The following is an 18,030-nucleotide window of genomic DNA, read 5'->3' as shown; positions in this document are numbered from 1 at the left end:
GGTTAGAGGAAAGGCAGGGCTGGGTCGTGGGTGAGAGCCCTCTGATGGGGCTGTGCTGCCCCGTGACACTTTGCACCCCACCCCATCTTCAGGCCTAATCCTGCACAGTGAATTTGCATGGATATGCTCTCCAGAGCCTGTTCAGTACTGCTTTTCCACAGCTACCCACTCTGCCCTCTCCACCCACTGTCAGTCCCTTTTGTCCCCTGCACTGCATGGGTCTCTTCAAGGAGGGGACGTATAAGGACATTGCATACCAGAAGCTATCAGACCTGGCCTGAGGCCCCACAGCTCATCTCATGCCATACCAGGCAGTGGGGAGCAAAGGAGGTGGCAGCTGCAGCATCTGTCCCCTCCCAGAGGTCCCTGTGGGCACAGAGCAGCCAGAATGCAGGTTGAGGTGAGGGGATCCACTGACACTTTATCTCTCCTCCACGTCTCCAACTCGGCACAGCGTTGCCATGCTGCTGTCACTGTTGCCATGCTACGCTCAGGGTGTCGGAAAAGGATATCAGGTTGCTTTGAGGATGAGGGCACCAGAGATGAAACTGGGTTGATGCTGTGGTCCCTGTATCCCCCCCTCGCTGCCATCCCAGGGACCTGGTGGTGACAGAGGTGCCGCTGCTCGTGGGAGTGTTGTGATGGGTGGTGCCCCCAGGCTGCCTGTCCTTCCTTAATTTCTTTTCCTGGATCATGGCCACTGGCTCAGCATCCCCTCCTCTTGCCTTTGATTTTTATCATGCCCCAAGTGCAAGGTGGGAGCACTGCTGTGCCGGGCAGAAGAGACACCACACAGTGGGGTCATTTTTTCCCCTTCATCTCTGTATTGATAAAAATTCAACTCACATACCCCAGGCTGAATGAATTCCTGCAAGGCCAGCACCCAGCTGTCCCCCATCAGCAGCTGTCCCCACCACTGGCCCACAGCAGTGCGGTTAATGTGCCCACAGCTGAGCATGGGAGGTGAGCAGAAATAGCTCCCGCAACTGCCCTGCATGGACGAGTGGGCAGGGCTGGGGCTGTGCACACCCAGCACTGCCCTGTGCAGCAGCTGTGGGTGTGTTTCTCCATATTAGATATCTTTGGAGGGAATTCACATGGAGATGCTGGCTCTGTGGCATGGCGAGCCCTGTGAGATGTTGGCTGTGGGATGGGGCAGGGCAGGACCTTGCTTCACTGGAGGTATTTCTTCCCCAGATATAGAAAGCTCACACAGGGTGCCAAGCCCCAGACCTCCTGCTGCCACTCCCCAGCCTGGTACCCAGGACCAGGGAGGGGGATGCCACCAAGGCATCCCACCAGCATCCCCCCTCCACCTCTCCTTCCAGCCCCCCCAGTCTCCACCCCCATGCTCCAGCCTAAATAATTCCTCCTCTGCCTAGCAGTTTGCAGTCTGCTCTCATGTCCCTCCCTTAGTCATCACTCAGCCAAACGAGTCAGATATAGTTGTGTGCAGCTCCTCATGGATCGCTCACTCCAGCCCCCAGATCTCCTTGTGGCTGGTCCCTGGCTGTCTGCAGGGTACTAAGGTGCCCCCCTCTTTGCTGCCCTTGTCATTGTTCCACTGGCAAGAAGGGGCTGTGATAGCCCCATTGCAGGATGCCATGGTGTGTGGGGCAGGCTGGGGGTGCTCTGCCCCTCAGCCAGGTGCATGGAGTGCATGTAACCCAGTCTGGGCTCTGTGTCCTCAGCCCACTGCTTCCCAGCCCAGTGCCAAGAGCTGGGCTGGCTTTCTAGGGTGGCTCTGAGCCAAATCCATGCTTTCCAGGGTATCCTGGCTGCCTTCCTCTCTCCCTGGCCAGCCAGGCTATGCTTCAGCCCCAGATCAGTCCTGGATGTGCCTTGCCATTGGTGTCGCCACTCCACGTGCAGTGTGAGCTTACCTGATGTGACCACATATGCTGGCTGTCAGACCCAGGGACACATCCTAGAAGGAACATGGGTGCTGGGGATCACTTGGGGGGTAGGCATGACATCATACAGCTGCCTGCCCTTGCTTTGCAGAGGTAATGTCAGCAGGGCTTGGATATGCACAGCTGAAATAGGAGGGCTAAACCCACCGTTCATCTCACCACAAACCATTTCCACCCCTCCTTTTTGCCCTCTATCCCATGAACCACCTCCCTTTTGCAAGGTCAGGGCAATAGGAGCAGGAAGCACATGGAGAGAGGCACACCAACACCAGCTGTCTCTGTGCTGCTCCCAACACCGACGCAGAGGACCTGGACACTGCCTGAGTGCTGTGTGGGCTGCTGCCATGAGTCACAGCCTCCAGCACAGCCACTGTGGGGAGTGCAATGTTTACAGTGCCCACAGTTCATCTCTTGTCCCTGCACTGTGTGGGCCCCCGTGGCCCCATGTATGAGCAGGACCGTGGGAACAAAGGAGCTGGGGCATGAGGAGGTGGTGTCAGAGTCATCTGAGGAGGCAAGACTGGTCCTGCGTGGGTGCAGGGATGGGGACCTGCAGGGAACACCGGGGGAAGAGGAGGATGCTGTGAGGAAGACGGAGGCCAAAGCTAGCTTGGGGCAGGAGGATGGGCACTCCACCGCCCTACAAAATGACATCTGGGGACTGAAAAGAGCACTTGCATCCTTCATTCCTGCGTGCTTTGATGGCTCCGGGACCAGCGGAGGGGCACGGGGGTGGGCTGCCTGCCGTCCCCGGTTCCTGTTGTTCCCGGTCTCTGTCGCTCCTGGTCGTAGCCCCGTGCCGGGGCAGGGCAGTGACGACGGAGCTCTCCTCGTCCCCCCCCCCGCGCCCCCGCCATCAGCGCGGCGCCTCAGTGCCACCGTGCGCTCGCGGCGCAGGAGCGACACCGTGCGGTCACGTCGCTTCTTGGGGTGGGAGGCTTCTTAGGGCCCTCTCATCCCATCCAAACCTCTTCTCCTCTTTAATTCCCCCGCAGGGCCTGGACCCGAGTCCCCTCTCGAGGTACTGCTGGGAGGACTGTGAAGCTGATGCACGTGTCCCCACTGGGCTTGGTGATTCCTGCTCTGTTCTGGAAGGGGTGGATGGTTTATGTCAGGGTGGCAGAGCCTCCAGGAGATGTCACCATTGCTGTCACTGTTGTACAATGCCCACATAACCCAGTTTTTTCTTCCAGTGGTCACTGACAGTCCCTGGCGCAGTGATGGGATGAGTCTCAGACATCTCACTGCCTTGCCCCACCGATGACCCCACTGCCACCACTTGCAGAGACACTGTCTGGGTCACCTCTGCCCTCCCATCTGAATGTCACCACATACATCCCCGAAGAGCGGCGGGCTCTGGTGTGGGGCACGTTCTGGTTACCTTCCCGTTGCACTTGGCCATGTCTAGGGGAGCCCTGGGGCCAGGGATTGGATGGGAGTGCTCTCCTGCAGCCTGGATTGCAAAGCCAAGCACTCATCTTACCCACAAGCACACACGTTGGAGTGGCTCAGCAATGCCTGTGCAATGGCTGTGCGCCCAGCAGAGGGTGCCACCTCCCCGCAGTGCTGCAGCAGGATCCCCTGGGACTGCAAGGACACCCTCGGCCAGGCAGTGCAACTTAGGTGCACGGCTCTGTGGAGCAATGGGACCTTCCCCTGGGACCCTTGTTGTGGGGTGTCCCACCAGGAGCACAGTGCCCACGGGACAGCACCCCACGGTGGTGATGGACCTGGGGTGAGGGACCCATGGACCTGCGGTGATATAGGCTCCTCTGACACCTCAACTGCAATGAATTTATCAAGCCTCGTATTTCCTCCCAGGGAGGGTCTGGGCATGAAGGAGGAGTGGATCTGTGGGGCTGGGCTGTCCTTGCTGGAGCCTTAACTCTTACCAGAGCATCCCCATGCTGTGCTTTGGGGCTATGTATGAGACCTGTGGTGCTTTGCACCAGCATGCAGGAGAGGTTTGCAGTGACACTGAAGAGGAATCCAGGCTGCTCAGGCTCTCCTAGGGACAGCGGCACATTCTCCCCTTGGCCCAGCAGAGGTCACCACTCTTGGCAGAGCAGCGTGTTACAGCTGGGATGCCATGGCAGTGCCCTGCACATTGCCCACCCTGTGCTGGCAGGCTGGAGACGTGTTCTGGTGGTGGTGGTGGCTGGGGGACTGCATCTGCCATATCAGGTGTGCACTGGGCAGCTGACATGGTGGTGACAGCATAGCCATGAGAGAGGTTGGCCAGCCCAGCCACCTGCATCCCTCATTAGCCAACTCCACGGGGACAGCAGCCAGCCATGCGTAATGGCAAGGATGAAAGTGTGTGGTAGGGGGGTGGCAAGGGATGATGGAGCCAGAAATGGCTGCAGTGCCCTATACTCAGGCACAGGGAAGTGCCAGGAGCAGAGTGGGCATGGCTTTGTCATGGCACTGCATCCACAGCAATGTCATTTGGGAACAGACCTATGTGTCCTGCGTGTCCCAGAGGTTGGAGACCAAGAGCAAGGGAGGAAAGCAAAAAGGGACCTCCACACACACTTCACAGGTTGTTTTGAAACCCTGATCTGGCTCATGCTCTGCTCCTCTGCTTGGATCCTGCGGGTGTGCAGAGCATGGATTTGGAGCACCTTCAGTACCTGTGTGCAGTCCCACCCCCTCTCCTGCTCCAGCTGTGTAACATTACCCACAAGGTGAGCGTGTCATCACCTGCCCACGGCATTCTGGCTTCAGGTACTCAACCACCTACCAGCCTGTCCTTCTTCCTTCCACCATCCTCTTCTTCAAAGCAATGGGTACCTGGATTTTCCCAGCTGGACACCACTGCTGTGTTCTGGATCCTGTGGCAGCCCCTCTTACTGGGACTCTAGCTGTGGGAGTGGGCTGCAGGAAAGCCCACCTTTGCTGGCAGCCTTGAAGACCAGGTGGCACCAGCAGCTTTCCCTGGGTGCTGCGGGGATATGCCTAGTACTGGAGAAGCCTCCAGCCATGAGCACCACTCTTAAAACACCTCCAGAGGGCCCTTGGTTATTTGGAGTTTCCCAGCGCAGCTGCAAGCAGCTTGTTCCCCATGCCCAGCCTCCACCATTGCCCAGGGCTCTTTGTCTGCCTGCTCACAGCCTCCAGCACCCCTGTGGACAATGAGCAGCTTTGTACCGATGCGTGAGCTTTCCTCCTGCGCCGGGCTGGGATTGCAGCTGGGAGAGAAGGACAGGAGCAGATGTCTCCAGGCACAAGCTTCTCCACCCATCATTGCTGCAGGACTTTTGGGGATGCGAGGAACAGCCCGCCTGATGGGACAAGGACCCAAGCCCAGGGCAGGCTGTTCAACACAGCAGGAAGCAGTGGGATCCCCCTAAGTCCCCCTGGGACAAGCCAGGAGGTTGCTGTATGGCATCTGCGGCACGTGGCTCGTATAATCAGCAGCCAGAGGTTGGTTGGACACAGCTGTTTAATGGATACTTCCCAGTACAGAGCGGAGGCTGCAACACCTTATATCCCCAGCTGCCTGCTCGCTCCAGTCATGTTCCAGCCAGCCAATGCCCCACCTCAGACCCAGCACCTGAAGTGTTGCACTGGCACATCTCCCGGCCTCACGTATGGCCTGAATCTCTGTGATTGTCTCACAGCTTGCGAGGGAGGGAGTTCCTGAAGGGGAAAGGGAATGCCTGAAGGGGGTAGGGAGGCCCTAAAGGGGTGAGCAGTGCCCTGTTTTGGGGAGGGGGAGCCAAGCGGGATGGTGTCTCCATTGCCCAGGCTGAGGAAGTGGTGGGAAGGCCTTGCCAGGTGGGAGCAACCAGACCTCAACCCCAGAGTGCATGGGGCAAGGTCTGCGAGGGGCCCCGGGTCGAGCCTGCCCTACTGCCTTGTGGTGTACTGCCGCACCCCCACCCTTATTCCTGGGGCTCGAGGAAGGACCCTGGAGGACCTTTCCTATCCTCCAGCCACAGTTCTGGGCTGTGGGTGGCTGCCAGCCTGCGGTGCTGCCCCGAGGGGGACCCAGGGATGTCAGCGCTGCGGGGTGGGGACAGCCTTGTTGCGGTAGAGCCCTCCTCTGCCCCAGGGCCTCCAGGGCCTCCCCACTGCAGGGCCTCCAGGGCACCAGAGGCATCCCCCAGCCAATCAGAGCGCTGCATCCAAGGCAGGACCTGCTGTGGTAATCACAGCCCGCACCCACCCCCCTCGGGCGTCACCCAGCAAATCCAACACTGAGGCAAGGGGAAAGGGGGAGCTGCTGCTTTCCCAACAGCCAATCAGCTGCTGGCTCCCCACTGGCAGAGGGTGGAGAGCTGCGTGGGGTTGGCAGGTGGAGCAAAGGGGGAGGTACTTCCCTCAGCCAATGGGGTGCGGGTCCGGTCGCCATGGCAACGGGGCTCTCTGCAGGGCGGCAGGGGAGGCCTCGCCAACCAAGATGGCGCCGGGGTGGGTAGGCCGGGAACTAGGCCAGCGGCTGCAGGTGGATGGCGGCACTGTTGGGACGGGCTGCCAGGATGTAGGCGACATTCTCCCTCAGGAATCTGGGCCAGTCGATGGGCCTGTGGGGCAAATGCTGTCACCTCACAGCCCCCGGGGGGACAGCTTCAGAGTGACCTCCCCAGTGCTCGCCCTTCAAGATGGCGTGCCCCCCGTCCCAGGGCGGCCCCTCACCTGGCCTCCTCCTGCTCCGACGCCAGCAGTGTCTTCTCCTGGCTCTTGACACTGCCGCTGCTGGCCGGGCTGCTCTCTGACATGGGCCCAACATGGCTGATGCTGCAGGGTGACAGAGTGCCACTCAGCCCTGCCACAGGCAGGGTCTGGCAGGGAGAGGGTGTGCAGTGTGGGGGAAGGGCTGCAGCCATGGAGGAGGAAAGGAGAGGGCTCCTCAGCCCGTCCCAGAGTCCCGTCCATACCTGACATTGCAGGATGGTGTCTCCTTTTGGTGCTTGCGGAACCAGGCGTGCTGGGCCTTGTGGCACTCACCCTCCCCGATGAAGCCACTGCCATCCTGGTCCAGGGCCAGGAAGGTGGCGCGTGCCCGCTCCCGCTCCTTGACTGTCAGCAGCCGCAGCAGGGAGTTCTGGGGACAGAGGGGGGAGCAGGGAACACCCAGGTTTGGGGATCCCCCACTACTGGCTGTGGAAGATCTGGGCAAAGCCCCAGGGTCACAAGCAAGCTGTGATGAACATCCCAGCCCCGTGGCCATACCGGCGGCCGGAGTTTCTGCAGCAGCTGGATGGACTCGTGGGAGAGGAAATCTGGCCACTCGATGTGCCCCTTCTTGTCGGGGTCCAGGGCGGAGAACTGCAGAGTGGCTCGTTCCTCCTGTGCCTCCTCCATGGGCCGCTCAAACTGCTGCTTGTGCACCAGGTGCTTGTAGTGCAGGAAGTCGTCCAGTGTCAGGGAGGTTTCTGTGAGGGCACATTCAGAGCAGCCCTTCCACCAGCCTTCCCCCAGGTGCCCAGGAGCATCCCCCCCATTTCCCTTGCTTCCTTGCTATGGGACACGCACAGCTGCCACCTTTTGCACAGCTTATACCTTCTTCCCGACAAGGTGACACCCCAGCCTGGGAGCCATGTGCAGGGTGAGCAAGTGCTCAAGGGCTCAGGCCATTGCATCACAGGAAAGATACGCACCTGGGATGATCTTGCACTGCCGCAAGGTCTCCATCAAGCTGTACATCTCCTCCTCTGTCAGCAGGAGGTTGAGGTTGTCCTAGAGGGGAAGGCAGGGAGAGTGTTAGCATCCAGTGGTGGCAGTGGTTAGAGAGCCCCATGGTGGCTCCTCATTAGTATTGGTGATGGGAGCTGAGGAACTGTAGAAGCCCCATTGCCCTGGAGCAGGTCACAACATTGGACCTTAGTGGGCACTCACGCAGTAGTAGCAGCTCCAGCCTGTCTCGGTATGTGCAGTCTCCGTCACCTCCACAGCGCTATCATTCTGCAGGTAGCCCATGCGGCGCAGGCAGCCATCGTGGAACACCCGGTTGCAGACGCGACAGGGGAAGAGGCTCTCGGCTGTCCACACTTCACAGATCTCGCACATCTCATCATTGAGGACCTGTGGAGCAATGCTGTAGCTCAGCACCATGGGGTGCTCAGCATGGCTCCCTGGCGTGGGGGCCCTACATCACAGGTATGTGTAGGAGTGCAGAGGGAACAGGAGAGCAAATTCTTGGGATAGTAGGAGGAATGTCTGGCCAGGTGGCCAGCTGGCCTTATAGGAGGGTTCATGGATTCACAGGAATGAATGAAAGGTGGAAGGGTATGGCTGTAGGGTTGGTGGGGTTGTAAGTTCTCTGGAGTCCAGTGTTGTAGGTGTGGATGATCAGGTTGTTAGGCTGTAGGTTGGCTGGACTACAGGCTTATGGGTGTGGGTAGATGGAAGTTTTGATTTGAGAGTTTGCTGACTGTGTGTGAATGGACAAGCTGTAAAGTTGTTGGTTGGCTGGCGTGCCAGCTTGTAATTGTGGGTAGGGTTGCAGATGTGGGTTGGTGGCTATAGGATTGCAGGCATGCATGAATAAACTATGGGGTTGTAGATTCACTGGGCTGTGAAAGTTGTAGGTGTGGATTGTTGGGTTGGTCTGTAAGGTTGTGTGAACAAACACACAGAGTGGATCACCCTAGAACAGGAAAGGTCCTAATCCCAGATTCTGCCCTGCTGAGCTGCATGTGTGCCATGGCCTAGCCTGCTGAGCCACCTATCTCAGGGCGGTTTGTCACCACCCTGCAGGCATTGGAGATGCTTGCACATCCCCTGTGTGTCTCCAACCCTGGCCTCATCCCTACCACCCTGTCCCCATGCCTGGCTGCTTGCCTGCTCCCGCTGCTCCAGGCTGATGTCCAGTGGCTCATCATCATGCAGCTCTCGCTGGGGCCGAATGAAGGCAGGCGGTGTGAACCTGCTGGCTCGATCAAACTCCTCTGGCTCCACACCTCGGCCATCCCGCAGCCGCTCCCAGGCAGCCTTGCTGGCGCTGACTTCTTCTGGCTGTGAGGGCCCTGCGGATGCCTCCTCCTCTGCCTCTTGCACTGTCTGCTCCAGTGTCCCCCGGCGTGTGCCCCCAGCCTCCGCCCGCCTCCGTGCCACTGGCTGCTCCCGCAGCCCATCTTTGAAAGCGGACACAGCCAAGCTGACCTTCTGCACCTTCTCCACCGTCTGCCGTCTTGACATCAACACCCCCATGGCTCTGCAAGGGGGGAAAGGTGCTCAGTGCTAAGCTCTTGTGGTGCAGTGCTGCGCCTTACTGCTGTACCACTGAGACAAGTCCCTGGTCCCCAAAATATATACCCTAGCATAGTATACTGGGAACTGTGCTAGGATGGTGACCATGGTGGCTGTGGGGAGAAGGACCCAAACCCATGCGGAGTTCTGTGCAAGGAAAGTCTGAGTGTTGGGGCATCTTCCCTCACCCATCCTGGATCTGCAGCTTCAGCTTAACAAGGATTGCTTGCAAGCCTTTTACACAGCAGACCAGTGAATCCCAGAGGGCCAGGATCACTTGTGACCTTGCTCTTTGCTTGCATCCCAGCAGAGTGTCTTTAGCCAGCCGAAGGTGCAATGTGTCCTCCCAGCATCTCACTGCAGCAGAGATCGTGCTGGTTCTCTCAACTTCCCTAAATTTATTTTCATCCCCAAGTCTCTTCATCTCTCAAGCTTGTATGTACATATGTGTGCATTGTTGCCCTGAGTGCTGAGCACCCTGCAGTCCTCCTCAAAATCTGGCATGGGGCTGGCTCCTCCCAGGGGAGGCTAGGTCATGGAAGACCTCTGAGGTGCAGGAGGGTAGTGGAGCAGCTCATAGGCTTGGGGTACATGGACTCTAAGAAGGGACTTTGGTGCAGAACTGAGGGCAGAGCAGCCTGGGGCAAAATGGGGAGGGCAGCAGTGGCACAAAACAGGTTGGGCTCTGTCTCAGTGCAGGTGGACGTGATTCCAGGCTGCACAAGTGCAAGGATAGGGTGAGCTGAAGCTAGAGAGAAGGAAAATTTGTTCTCAAGTGCTGTGGGGCACAGCATCACCCCAGAGGGATCCCAGCACTGTGCTGTGCCTGGCTGGAGTGGAACTGGGGAAGATACTGCAGACAAGAGGAGCTTCCAGCCTGCACCAGGGAGCCCTGTAGCCTCCCTGTCCTTACTGGAGCTGCACAACTGGTGGCACTCAGTACCTATGTAAGGGAGGATCATTAGCACCGCCATCTCCCAGCCCCTCTGGCCTCTGCAGCACGCCAGGAGGCAGAGATGTTCCTGGGGAACAAGGTAATTAGCAGCAACGATATCACTGGGATTTCACAGTGGCAGGATGACCCAGCTCTGCAGGCACTGCTGCAGCAGGGAGCATCGGCACAGTAATTACAGCTGCCCCACATCTGATCTGAGCATGCAGGCAGGCAGCAGATTGCGCCTGCACCAAAGTTGCCATGCCACGGATGCATGGCCCTGCACTCCCACTCCTGCCTGGCCAGCCCCTGCTGCACCAGTCCTGTTCACGTGAGTAGATGCACACACACATGCATAGGCATGCAAAAACAAACACTACGACATGCATATATGCATGTAGCTTTCTGGCCCCTCCAATTCTAAGACCATCTGTGCACACATTCTCACATGTAATGCTGCGTGTGCGCACATGGTGCCCCATCCCCTGTGCACACGTTCTCACATTCAGTGCGGTGTGTGCACACATGGTGCCCCATCCCCTGTGCAGGGGGACACGTGTCCGCAGGAGCCACTTTGCAGGCTTGGCATATGTCTTGGGAGTGTGCACATGTGAGCAGGGGTATTTGCACCCATCAGCTCCCGCACCCAGCTTATGGCTGGCAGTCGGCACAGCTGCCTGGGCTTTGGAAAGGTGGGAGCGGAGGAGAGCTGGAGGCACGTGTTCAAGCCACAGCAGCAGCATAGCTGCGGCTATGCTGGTGGGAGGGAAGATACCTGGATCTTTGCCTCCTTGCAGCATGGCCACCCCCTGCCCAGGTGGCTCAGAAGCCCACTGGCCATCGGTATGGTCAACTCTCCTGCTGGGCAGCGTTGCAACTCTGCCTGCAACCCACTGAGCTCGGGGTACAGCAGGGAGAACTCCTCAACCTCCTGAGCTGCCTTTGCAGGTTCCTGTGTCCCTGAGCTTTCTTTGGCCTGCTGCTGGCCTCATCCTATTCAACAGTGCAGAAGAAAGGAGAGCACTTGGACACCGGTCTCCCCTGTAGTTGATGTTCCCCAGGCTGGGGAAGCATGGGCTTGTGACATGCCTCATGCCATTGCCAGAGTGTTCCAGCCTACCTTCCTGCCCCCAGGTGATCATCCTCTTCCAGTGCCAAGCTGAGTGTCCCCTGCCACCAGCTGCTGCATGCCCAGCATTGAGACCAGAGACCACCACACTTCTGTCATGGCTTGTGTCTGTTCTCAGCCCTGCTGGCCTCCCTGTCTCTGCAGGAACTGCATGGCTGGACTCCTTCCAACCCAATTTTACCCCACTCTGGGTGTCTCTGCAATAGGATGCCTGTATCTTTAGGGGCTGAATGGCTTCACCCTTGTCTCTATCACCCAGCGAGACCCAGGCCCACAGCTTCCCAGAAACCCCAATGCTGCACTGCTCTCCTTAGGTCCCTCTTCTCCCAGTGTCCCCTGGATTAGTGAAGGGGACCAAAGGCATCCTTCCCCATAGCAGCCCAGCTTCCTGCCACTCACATCCTGACCACTGCATCCTGTGTCTCTGTGTGTCTCTGCGGGAAATTGGCTCTGTTGCTGTTTGTGGCTGCCCCTGGAGATGCCCAGCAGTTCAAGATGTGGTGCTGTCACCCTGTTTACCTTGGCCTGAAGCACTGGGGCCTTGACCTTGCTGCTGGGCACCAACACAGGGGCTATTTTTAGGCTGTGGCCATCGAAGAGCTAAATCTGAACCAGTTTTGGCTGCAATCACCCAGCTCAGCTGAGTCCTGTCAGGGGCAATTGCAGCGGCTGTGGGCATCTTCACTCCTTTCCTTTGCTTCAATCATCTACATCCTATCCTGCCTTATCCCCCAAGCTGCACTGCTTCCCTGTGTTCTTCTGGTGGCAAATGCTCTTTGCTGCTTCATCTCTGGAGTGAACCACAGCGAGGAAGCACTTCATTCCTCGAGCACTGATGGATCATTCTTCCCAGGTCATCAGGGCAATCTGCATGGGGAAACTGAGGCACAGTTGGGGTGGGGCTGGTGGCCAGCATGGAGGCAGCCTGGGAGGAGGGAGCTTGGCTGGCCTCGGCACCAAAGCCTTGTGCTGGGGGCTGGTGTACTGGCTTTGGCTGTACACAGAGAGGGGGTGATGGCGCAGGTGGATGCGTCGGGTGGATGTGTCACGGGTGGGTGCGGAGCGACACAGTGCAGCGTGGGCGTAGTGGTGGCTGCAAGCACAGGATGGATGTGTCGGGAACCAGCTGTGGGCGGATGTGTTACAGAACAGCTGGGAGCACAGGGTCGCTGTTACAGCCCAGTAAGGTTCTGGGGGGGGCTGCTGCGAGGGCTTTGGGCATAGCACAGGGGCTGGCTTTGGGTGCAGGGTGGGCAGCAGCTCAGTGAACAAAATGAGGTCTTGGTGTGATGCAGCCATGAGCAGGCGGATTGGTATCCCTTGCACCAGTCCTGAAGGAGATGCAGCAGGGGTGTGTGAGAAGCAGGACCCCCTTGGGAAAGGATGCACTTGTCCCCTCTTCCTCCACCCAATCCTGGCTCCTGTGGGCCAGGTCAGTTCCTTGCCCTCACAAGTCTCATGGTGATTTTATCCTCAGTGCTGTGCCTGAAGCAGTCCCAGGGCTGCAGCCCTGTGGGGAGCAGCATTAGGAATGGAGTGCAGATGTGGGTGACAACCCAGAGACCCCAGGACCCAAGGCAGCTTGGTCTGAAGGGCAGTGAACAGTACTGGGAGGAGCTGATGCAGCTCTGGCACAACCCTGCCTGCTGCTGCCTGCACAGGGCACCCCATATTCCATCCCCTGATCTGACCTGTGCAGCCAGGGGTTCCCAAAGGGATCTGGCAGCAGCCCCTCATCCCCTCTCCCTGGCAGATGATGCGTGTTGGGGCAAGGATGCCGTCAGGTCTGCTGCAGGGAGGTGACCTGGTTGCAGTGTGGCAGAAGGGTCGGCAGCTTCCGATGCTGGTAGCAACCTCCTCCCCCTCTGCAGGGGCACGGAAGGTCTGGAGGTGGGCTGAGCCCCAGCTGTGTAGTGTCTTTCTCCCGGGGACACCCGGCTGTTGGCTGCTGTCCCTGCAGGATTAGGCTGCCCATCCTGCCGCACCATGGCTGATGTTATAGGTGTGTCGCACGTTTCCATCTCCCAGAGGGGGATGAAAATGCCATGACAGCAAAGTCCCTTCCCTGCAGCAGACACAGCTCCCGCCCAGCTCCCCACTTCTCCTCCTCATCTTCATCCCCAGCTCCCACATCTGAACCCCACCGCCTGCGCAGGACCCTTCTGCACCGTCCACACCCCCTCTCCCAGGTGCCCCATCCCAGGTGCCCCCCTCCCCGGCGCCAGGACCCCAGGGTGACCCACCCACGGGTGTCACGATGCACGGCCAGCCTACGCCACTCGCCGAGCAAAGCTCCAGCACCAGCAAAAAAAAAAAAAAAGCCACTTACCAGGGTCCTGTTGAGAGCACAAGCCCTAGAGAGCTGCCCATACGATGCCCATCGCCGCTGTTCCCGGCCACCACGTCCTCTCCACCCCGCGGGTGCTCAGCGCATCCCGCGCTCTGCACGCGAATCCCCGCCGGGGAGAGGAGCGGCGAGGCGGGTACCCGGGCAGCCAGAGCCGTGCGCTGAGCGCCGGAGGATGCAGGAGACAGCGAGATGCTGAGAGCGGATGCCAGTGTCTAGCGCGCACACACACACACACACACTCGGAGGAAGCAGGGAGCTTGTGACTGGGGCTGAGCAGATGCAGCCTGGTTTGCTGTCCCTGTACCAATTGCTGCCTGAGCTGTGTTAAACAGCTCTCTGAGAGATGGGGCTTTTTTTTTTTTTTTTTTTTTTTTTTTTTTTTAACTGGGCTGGCATTGGCTGAGAGATACCAATAAAAGCTTTCCCTGCAAATCTTCTGGCCCCGGGGCCGAGCTGCTTTTGTTAGAGACAACCTCAAGGACTACAGAGCTGGGGCTGCTGCGCTGGTGCAGGAGCAGAGGGCTCCGTTTCCACCCTGGGATCTTCTCTGCATTGAGCCCCAGCCACAAATTGCTGCCGCTTTAAACCATTACCTGCTACCCATCCCGTTCCACTGTGGGGCAGGGACACGATGGTTTCTGGCTCCATCCAGCTCTCCCAGTGCAACACAGCACAAAGGGGTTTCAGCTTTCCTGTTGCCCAGGGCTGGAGGGGTGCACACTGCAGGGCTGGGGGCGCGCAGGAGTGGTGTGGCAGGAGGGTGGGTGTTGGGCTGATGAGGAGGGGACAGCCTCCATGCACTGCTGCTGAAGGTGGGATACCCGCTCCATCCCCTTCACCAGCATGGTAAGGGCAGTCACTCAGCCCCTGGCACCCTTCTGCTATGGGTACCACTGGCTGAATGCTCTGCTTCCCTATTTGGAGGTGACCACTATATCTGGGCATGATTTAGGGTGCTCAGATCCCTCCTAGAAGCAGCTCCCAGCAGTGTTCTGGGTAGCTCTGCTTAAGCAGGGCGTTGGACCTCCGGTGGACTCTGACCATCGTCTGGACTGGGTGACAGCCCTGGAGCTGGTGGTCCTGCAGCTCCTCATCATGTGCCAGCCCTGTGGGAGCTGACACTGGTCCCACTGCTGCTGAACCAGCTGCAGTTATCCACCATACCACCATAAAAACCTTATCTCGTCCCCTTGATGTCCAGTCAGGAGTGAGGTGAGACTGTCTGCAGCTCTTATCACCCATGGCTGCACCAGGCTGCTGCACTGGTGTGGTGCTCGTGGCTCCTTCCATAGTGGCTGCAGATGAACAAAGCAAGGCTGCAGGCAGGATTCATCTGCTTGCTGCCTGTGCTGTCAGCTCCTGTTGTGCCTTGCTTCATTGCCTGCAGAGCCTCATCACTCTGCCCTGATTTGGGGAGCCATGCTGCACTGAATCCCTCCTAAGGATGCTTTGCAGGATGATTCCCTTTTGGATTTTGCATTATTTCGGTCAGGCAGTGGCACAGGCTGCTCAGAGAGGTGGTGGAGCCACTGTCCCTGAAGGTGTCCAAGAAACGTGGAGATGTGGCACTGAGGGATGTGGGTTAGTGGGGTTGGTGGGGATGTGTTGGTGGTAGGACTAGATGATCTTAATGGTCTTTTCCAACCTCAGTAATTATATCATTATTTGCTGAATGCAGTGGAAGGGTGCTGAGATGCACGTGGTGTGGAGGGGGATGGAGAAAGTGGCAGCAAATCATAAATGGGGCCAGAGGAAAACATCTCTGCAGCCGAGTGCTGGCCCCAGAGGACCAGGGAAGGAGGAGGTAGTGGAGGATTGTGCCGGGAGGCTGTGAGAGCATTAAGTGGTTCTGCTGGGGAAGCCCTGCATAGCAGAGCCATGTATGAGAGCAGTGATTCCTGGAAAAGCAAGGTGAGGAGGAGCACGTTCCCTGCTCAAGCTGTGGGAGGGTCTGGGGGTCCTGCTGCCCACTGTTTGGCTACCAGTACTGCATGGCAGAAACCTAGCTATCCTCATGGTGGATTTTGACCCTTCCATAGCGTGATCAGGTGCCCCTTCTGCAGAAAGGCTCAGAGCCTGCCCAGGGCGTCCAGCAGCCTCTCACTTGTGCAGGATGCAGGGTGTGGAATGTGGGATGCAGAATGGAGGATGTGGAATTCAGGATGTGGGATGCAGTATGTGGGCTATGGGATGTGGGATGCAGGATGCAGAAAGCAAGGCGTGGGATGTAGGATGCAGGATTCTGCAGGATGTGGGATGCAGGATGAATGATGTGGGATGCAGGATGTGGGATCAGGGATGCAGGACGTAGGATTTTGGGATGTGGGAGGCAGCATGCAGAATGTGGGATGCAGGATGTGGAATTTGTGATGTGGGATGTGGGATTTGGAATGCAGGATGTGGGATTAAGGATGTAGGATGTATGAAATGGGATGCAGGATGCAAGATGTGGGATGCAGAATGCTGGAAGCAAGAAATGGGATGCAGGATGCTGCAGGATGCTGCAGGATGTGGGATGCAGGGTTATTCAGGATGCAGGATGGAGGATTGTGGGATTTGAGATGCATAATGTAGTATGCAGGATGTGGGATGCAGGATGATGCAGGATGCAAGATGTGGGATGCAGGATACAGGAGGCAGAAGAATGCAGGATGTAGGATGCTCTTGCACCCCCAGCACCCTCTGCCCCAACACCCCTCTCCAAAAACCAGTGTATCAGAGCAGGCGTGATGGCAACAGGCTGGGAGAGCATTGGCACTGGAGGCAGCTGCTGGGGGAGGGCTGCAGGGGTGGTGGTGAGAGCTGAGCTGCCGCGGGAACGTGCTTTTTCGTCAGCTCCCCTCCTCCCTCCCCAAATCTCGCATGACGCCCGCGTGTAGGTCACTGTCTCCTGCAGTGACGCGGCGTGTGGGCTCACCATCTGTGGCTGTTCTGGAGTCCACAGCCCAAGAACACCGCTCTGTGCAGACACCTCTGCTGCCGGCACTCGGTCCTGCAGCCAGCAGCACCCGTGGGGACACAGGGAGAAGAGGGGGAGATCAGGTTTGGGGGATGAGCCCGCTGTGAAGCGGGCGACTGTGCGAGCTGGCGTCGCTGCCAGCCGACAGGAGGTGGTGGGAAAGAGAACTTGTCAAAATAGCGAGAGATCTTTTTTCAGGAGATTGCAAGTTTGGCTGATGGAGATAATAGTGTTGAGGCGCTGTGCAGAGAATTCGCATCCGTGCTGGTGCGGGAGGCGAGGCTGATGCCAAAATCAGCATGAAATGGGATAAAAACCATCTGCCTATTGGGCTGCTGTGTGAGGCTGCAGTGGGGAAGGGCAATGCATCGCCCATCACTGCATGCAGGAGCAGGACTGAGCCGGGGAGGGAGGCAGAGCACCCGTGAGTAGAACCTAAATGAGGTTGAGAAGCCATGGGTGGTGGCTACGTGCCTCACAGCTGCGGCTCTGTATTTGTTTGCTCTCAGCTACCTTCACTGTCACGATAAGGGGCAAAGCCAGTGGCAGTCAGTGCCAGGACCTGGGGAGGGGGTGCAAAGAAAAGATGTGATCTGGTGGTGTGGATGGATGTTGAAATGGCCCGTGGGGAAGCTGAGGGAAGGTGCTGGCGTGTGAGAGAAGTGGGGTGCTGTGACAGCAGGAGAAGGAAGCCCACAAAGTATCCTGTGATGGGCAGGAGCTCCTGGCTGCGGGAAGGTGTTCCCCATGTCTAAGCGTGGAGCCCTGGGTCTCTCCTGACCTGCTGCAGCTGGTGGCTTGCCAAGCCTGGCACTGATGAGATGACAGTGCTCCCTCTGGACTGATAACTGCCAAGCACTTTAGAGCTCTCTCCTCGAGGAGCACTCTGGCAGGCATTAGCTAAATTACCCTCTCTGTAGGGCCACTCCAGCTGGCTCCCTGTAAGCATCCTGCTCTGTAGCCTGCCCTTTCCCCAGTGCTTGTGAGATCTAGAACAGGGTCAGGGCCAGACCCTGTGCCCATGGCTCTCTGGGTCTGGTGCCCAAAATGGGGACATGAGGGCAAACAAATAGTGGAACCCTTGCAGGGGTAGCACTGATCCCCATTGGGATGCTGCCTGCAGCATCACTCATCCCTGCGCCCACCAACTCAGCCACAGGGCATTTGAGCATCCTCACAGAGGAGCTTTTCAAGTGGAACGGAAATGCCTAATGAAGGCCGACTTCATTAAACAAAGCTGTCACAGGGATGATTGCTGCCTTCCTGAGCTGCTTTATCAACAATCCAGATGTGCAAACGGCGAGGAGCGAAGTGAGGCAGCTGGGGAGGGAGCAGCTTCCCATGCCTCTGCCTTGCTGCTGAGGGCACGTCTTAGGGGGTAGATGTGAGCAGGCAGCCCCTGTGGTTGGGGGCAGCCACAGAGCCCAGCTGGTTCCATTGCAGTATGTTCCAGCAGAGCTGAGTGCTAGCAGTGCTGGATTCAACCATCGCATCTGACTGGGGTATGGATGGGTTGAACAATGCAGTCAGGATCTGGCATAGCTTGCG

At 58.2% G+C, this 18,030-nt stretch overlaps 1 protein-coding gene across 1 annotated transcript; it reads right to left on the bottom strand.

The window, feature by feature from the left end:
* Window positions 1–5,340: 5,340 nt before the first annotated feature.
* On the bottom strand, window positions 5,341–13,849 carry PHF24 (PHD finger protein 24). Its single transcript, XM_424982.8, has 8 exons — window positions 13,503–13,849; window positions 8,703–9,075; window positions 7,758–7,943; window positions 7,520–7,598; window positions 7,092–7,294; window positions 6,797–6,963; window positions 6,555–6,656; window positions 5,341–6,442 (listed from the first exon to the last, which is right to left on the bottom strand). The coding sequence occupies exons 2-8, from the start codon at window positions 9,069–9,071 to the stop codon at window positions 6,346–6,348; spliced, it is 1,203 nt and encodes a 400-aa protein (XP_424982.3). The 5' UTR covers window positions 9,072–9,075; window positions 13,503–13,849; the 3' UTR covers window positions 5,341–6,345.
* Window positions 13,850–18,030: the final 4,181 nt, after the last annotated feature.

The sequence above is a fragment of the Gallus gallus genome, chromosome Z (genome assembly GCF_016699485.2).
Source record: "Gallus gallus isolate bGalGal1 chromosome Z, bGalGal1.mat.broiler.GRCg7b, whole genome shotgun sequence".
NCBI classification, from domain to species: Eukaryota; Metazoa; Chordata; class Aves; order Galliformes; family Phasianidae; genus Gallus; species Gallus gallus.
Note: the sequence above shows the minus strand (reverse complement) of the source record. Positions and strands in the feature narration are given on the sequence as shown.

Bases quoted from the DNA above. Each gene is read 5' to 3' on its own strand.
- PHF24 (XM_424982.8), bottom strand. From the start codon at position 9,071: ATGGGGGTGTTGATGTCAAGACGGCAGACGGTGGAGAAGGTGCAGAAG. The intron at 7,944-8,702 runs GCAAGCAGCCAG...ATTGCTCCACAG, and splicing joins GCCTGGAGCAGCGGGAGCAG to GTCCTCAATGATGAGATGTG. The intron at 6,964-7,091 runs GTATGGCCACGG...CTCTGTCCCCAG, and splicing joins TGCAGAAACTCCGGCCGCCG to AACTCCCTGCTGCGGCTGCT.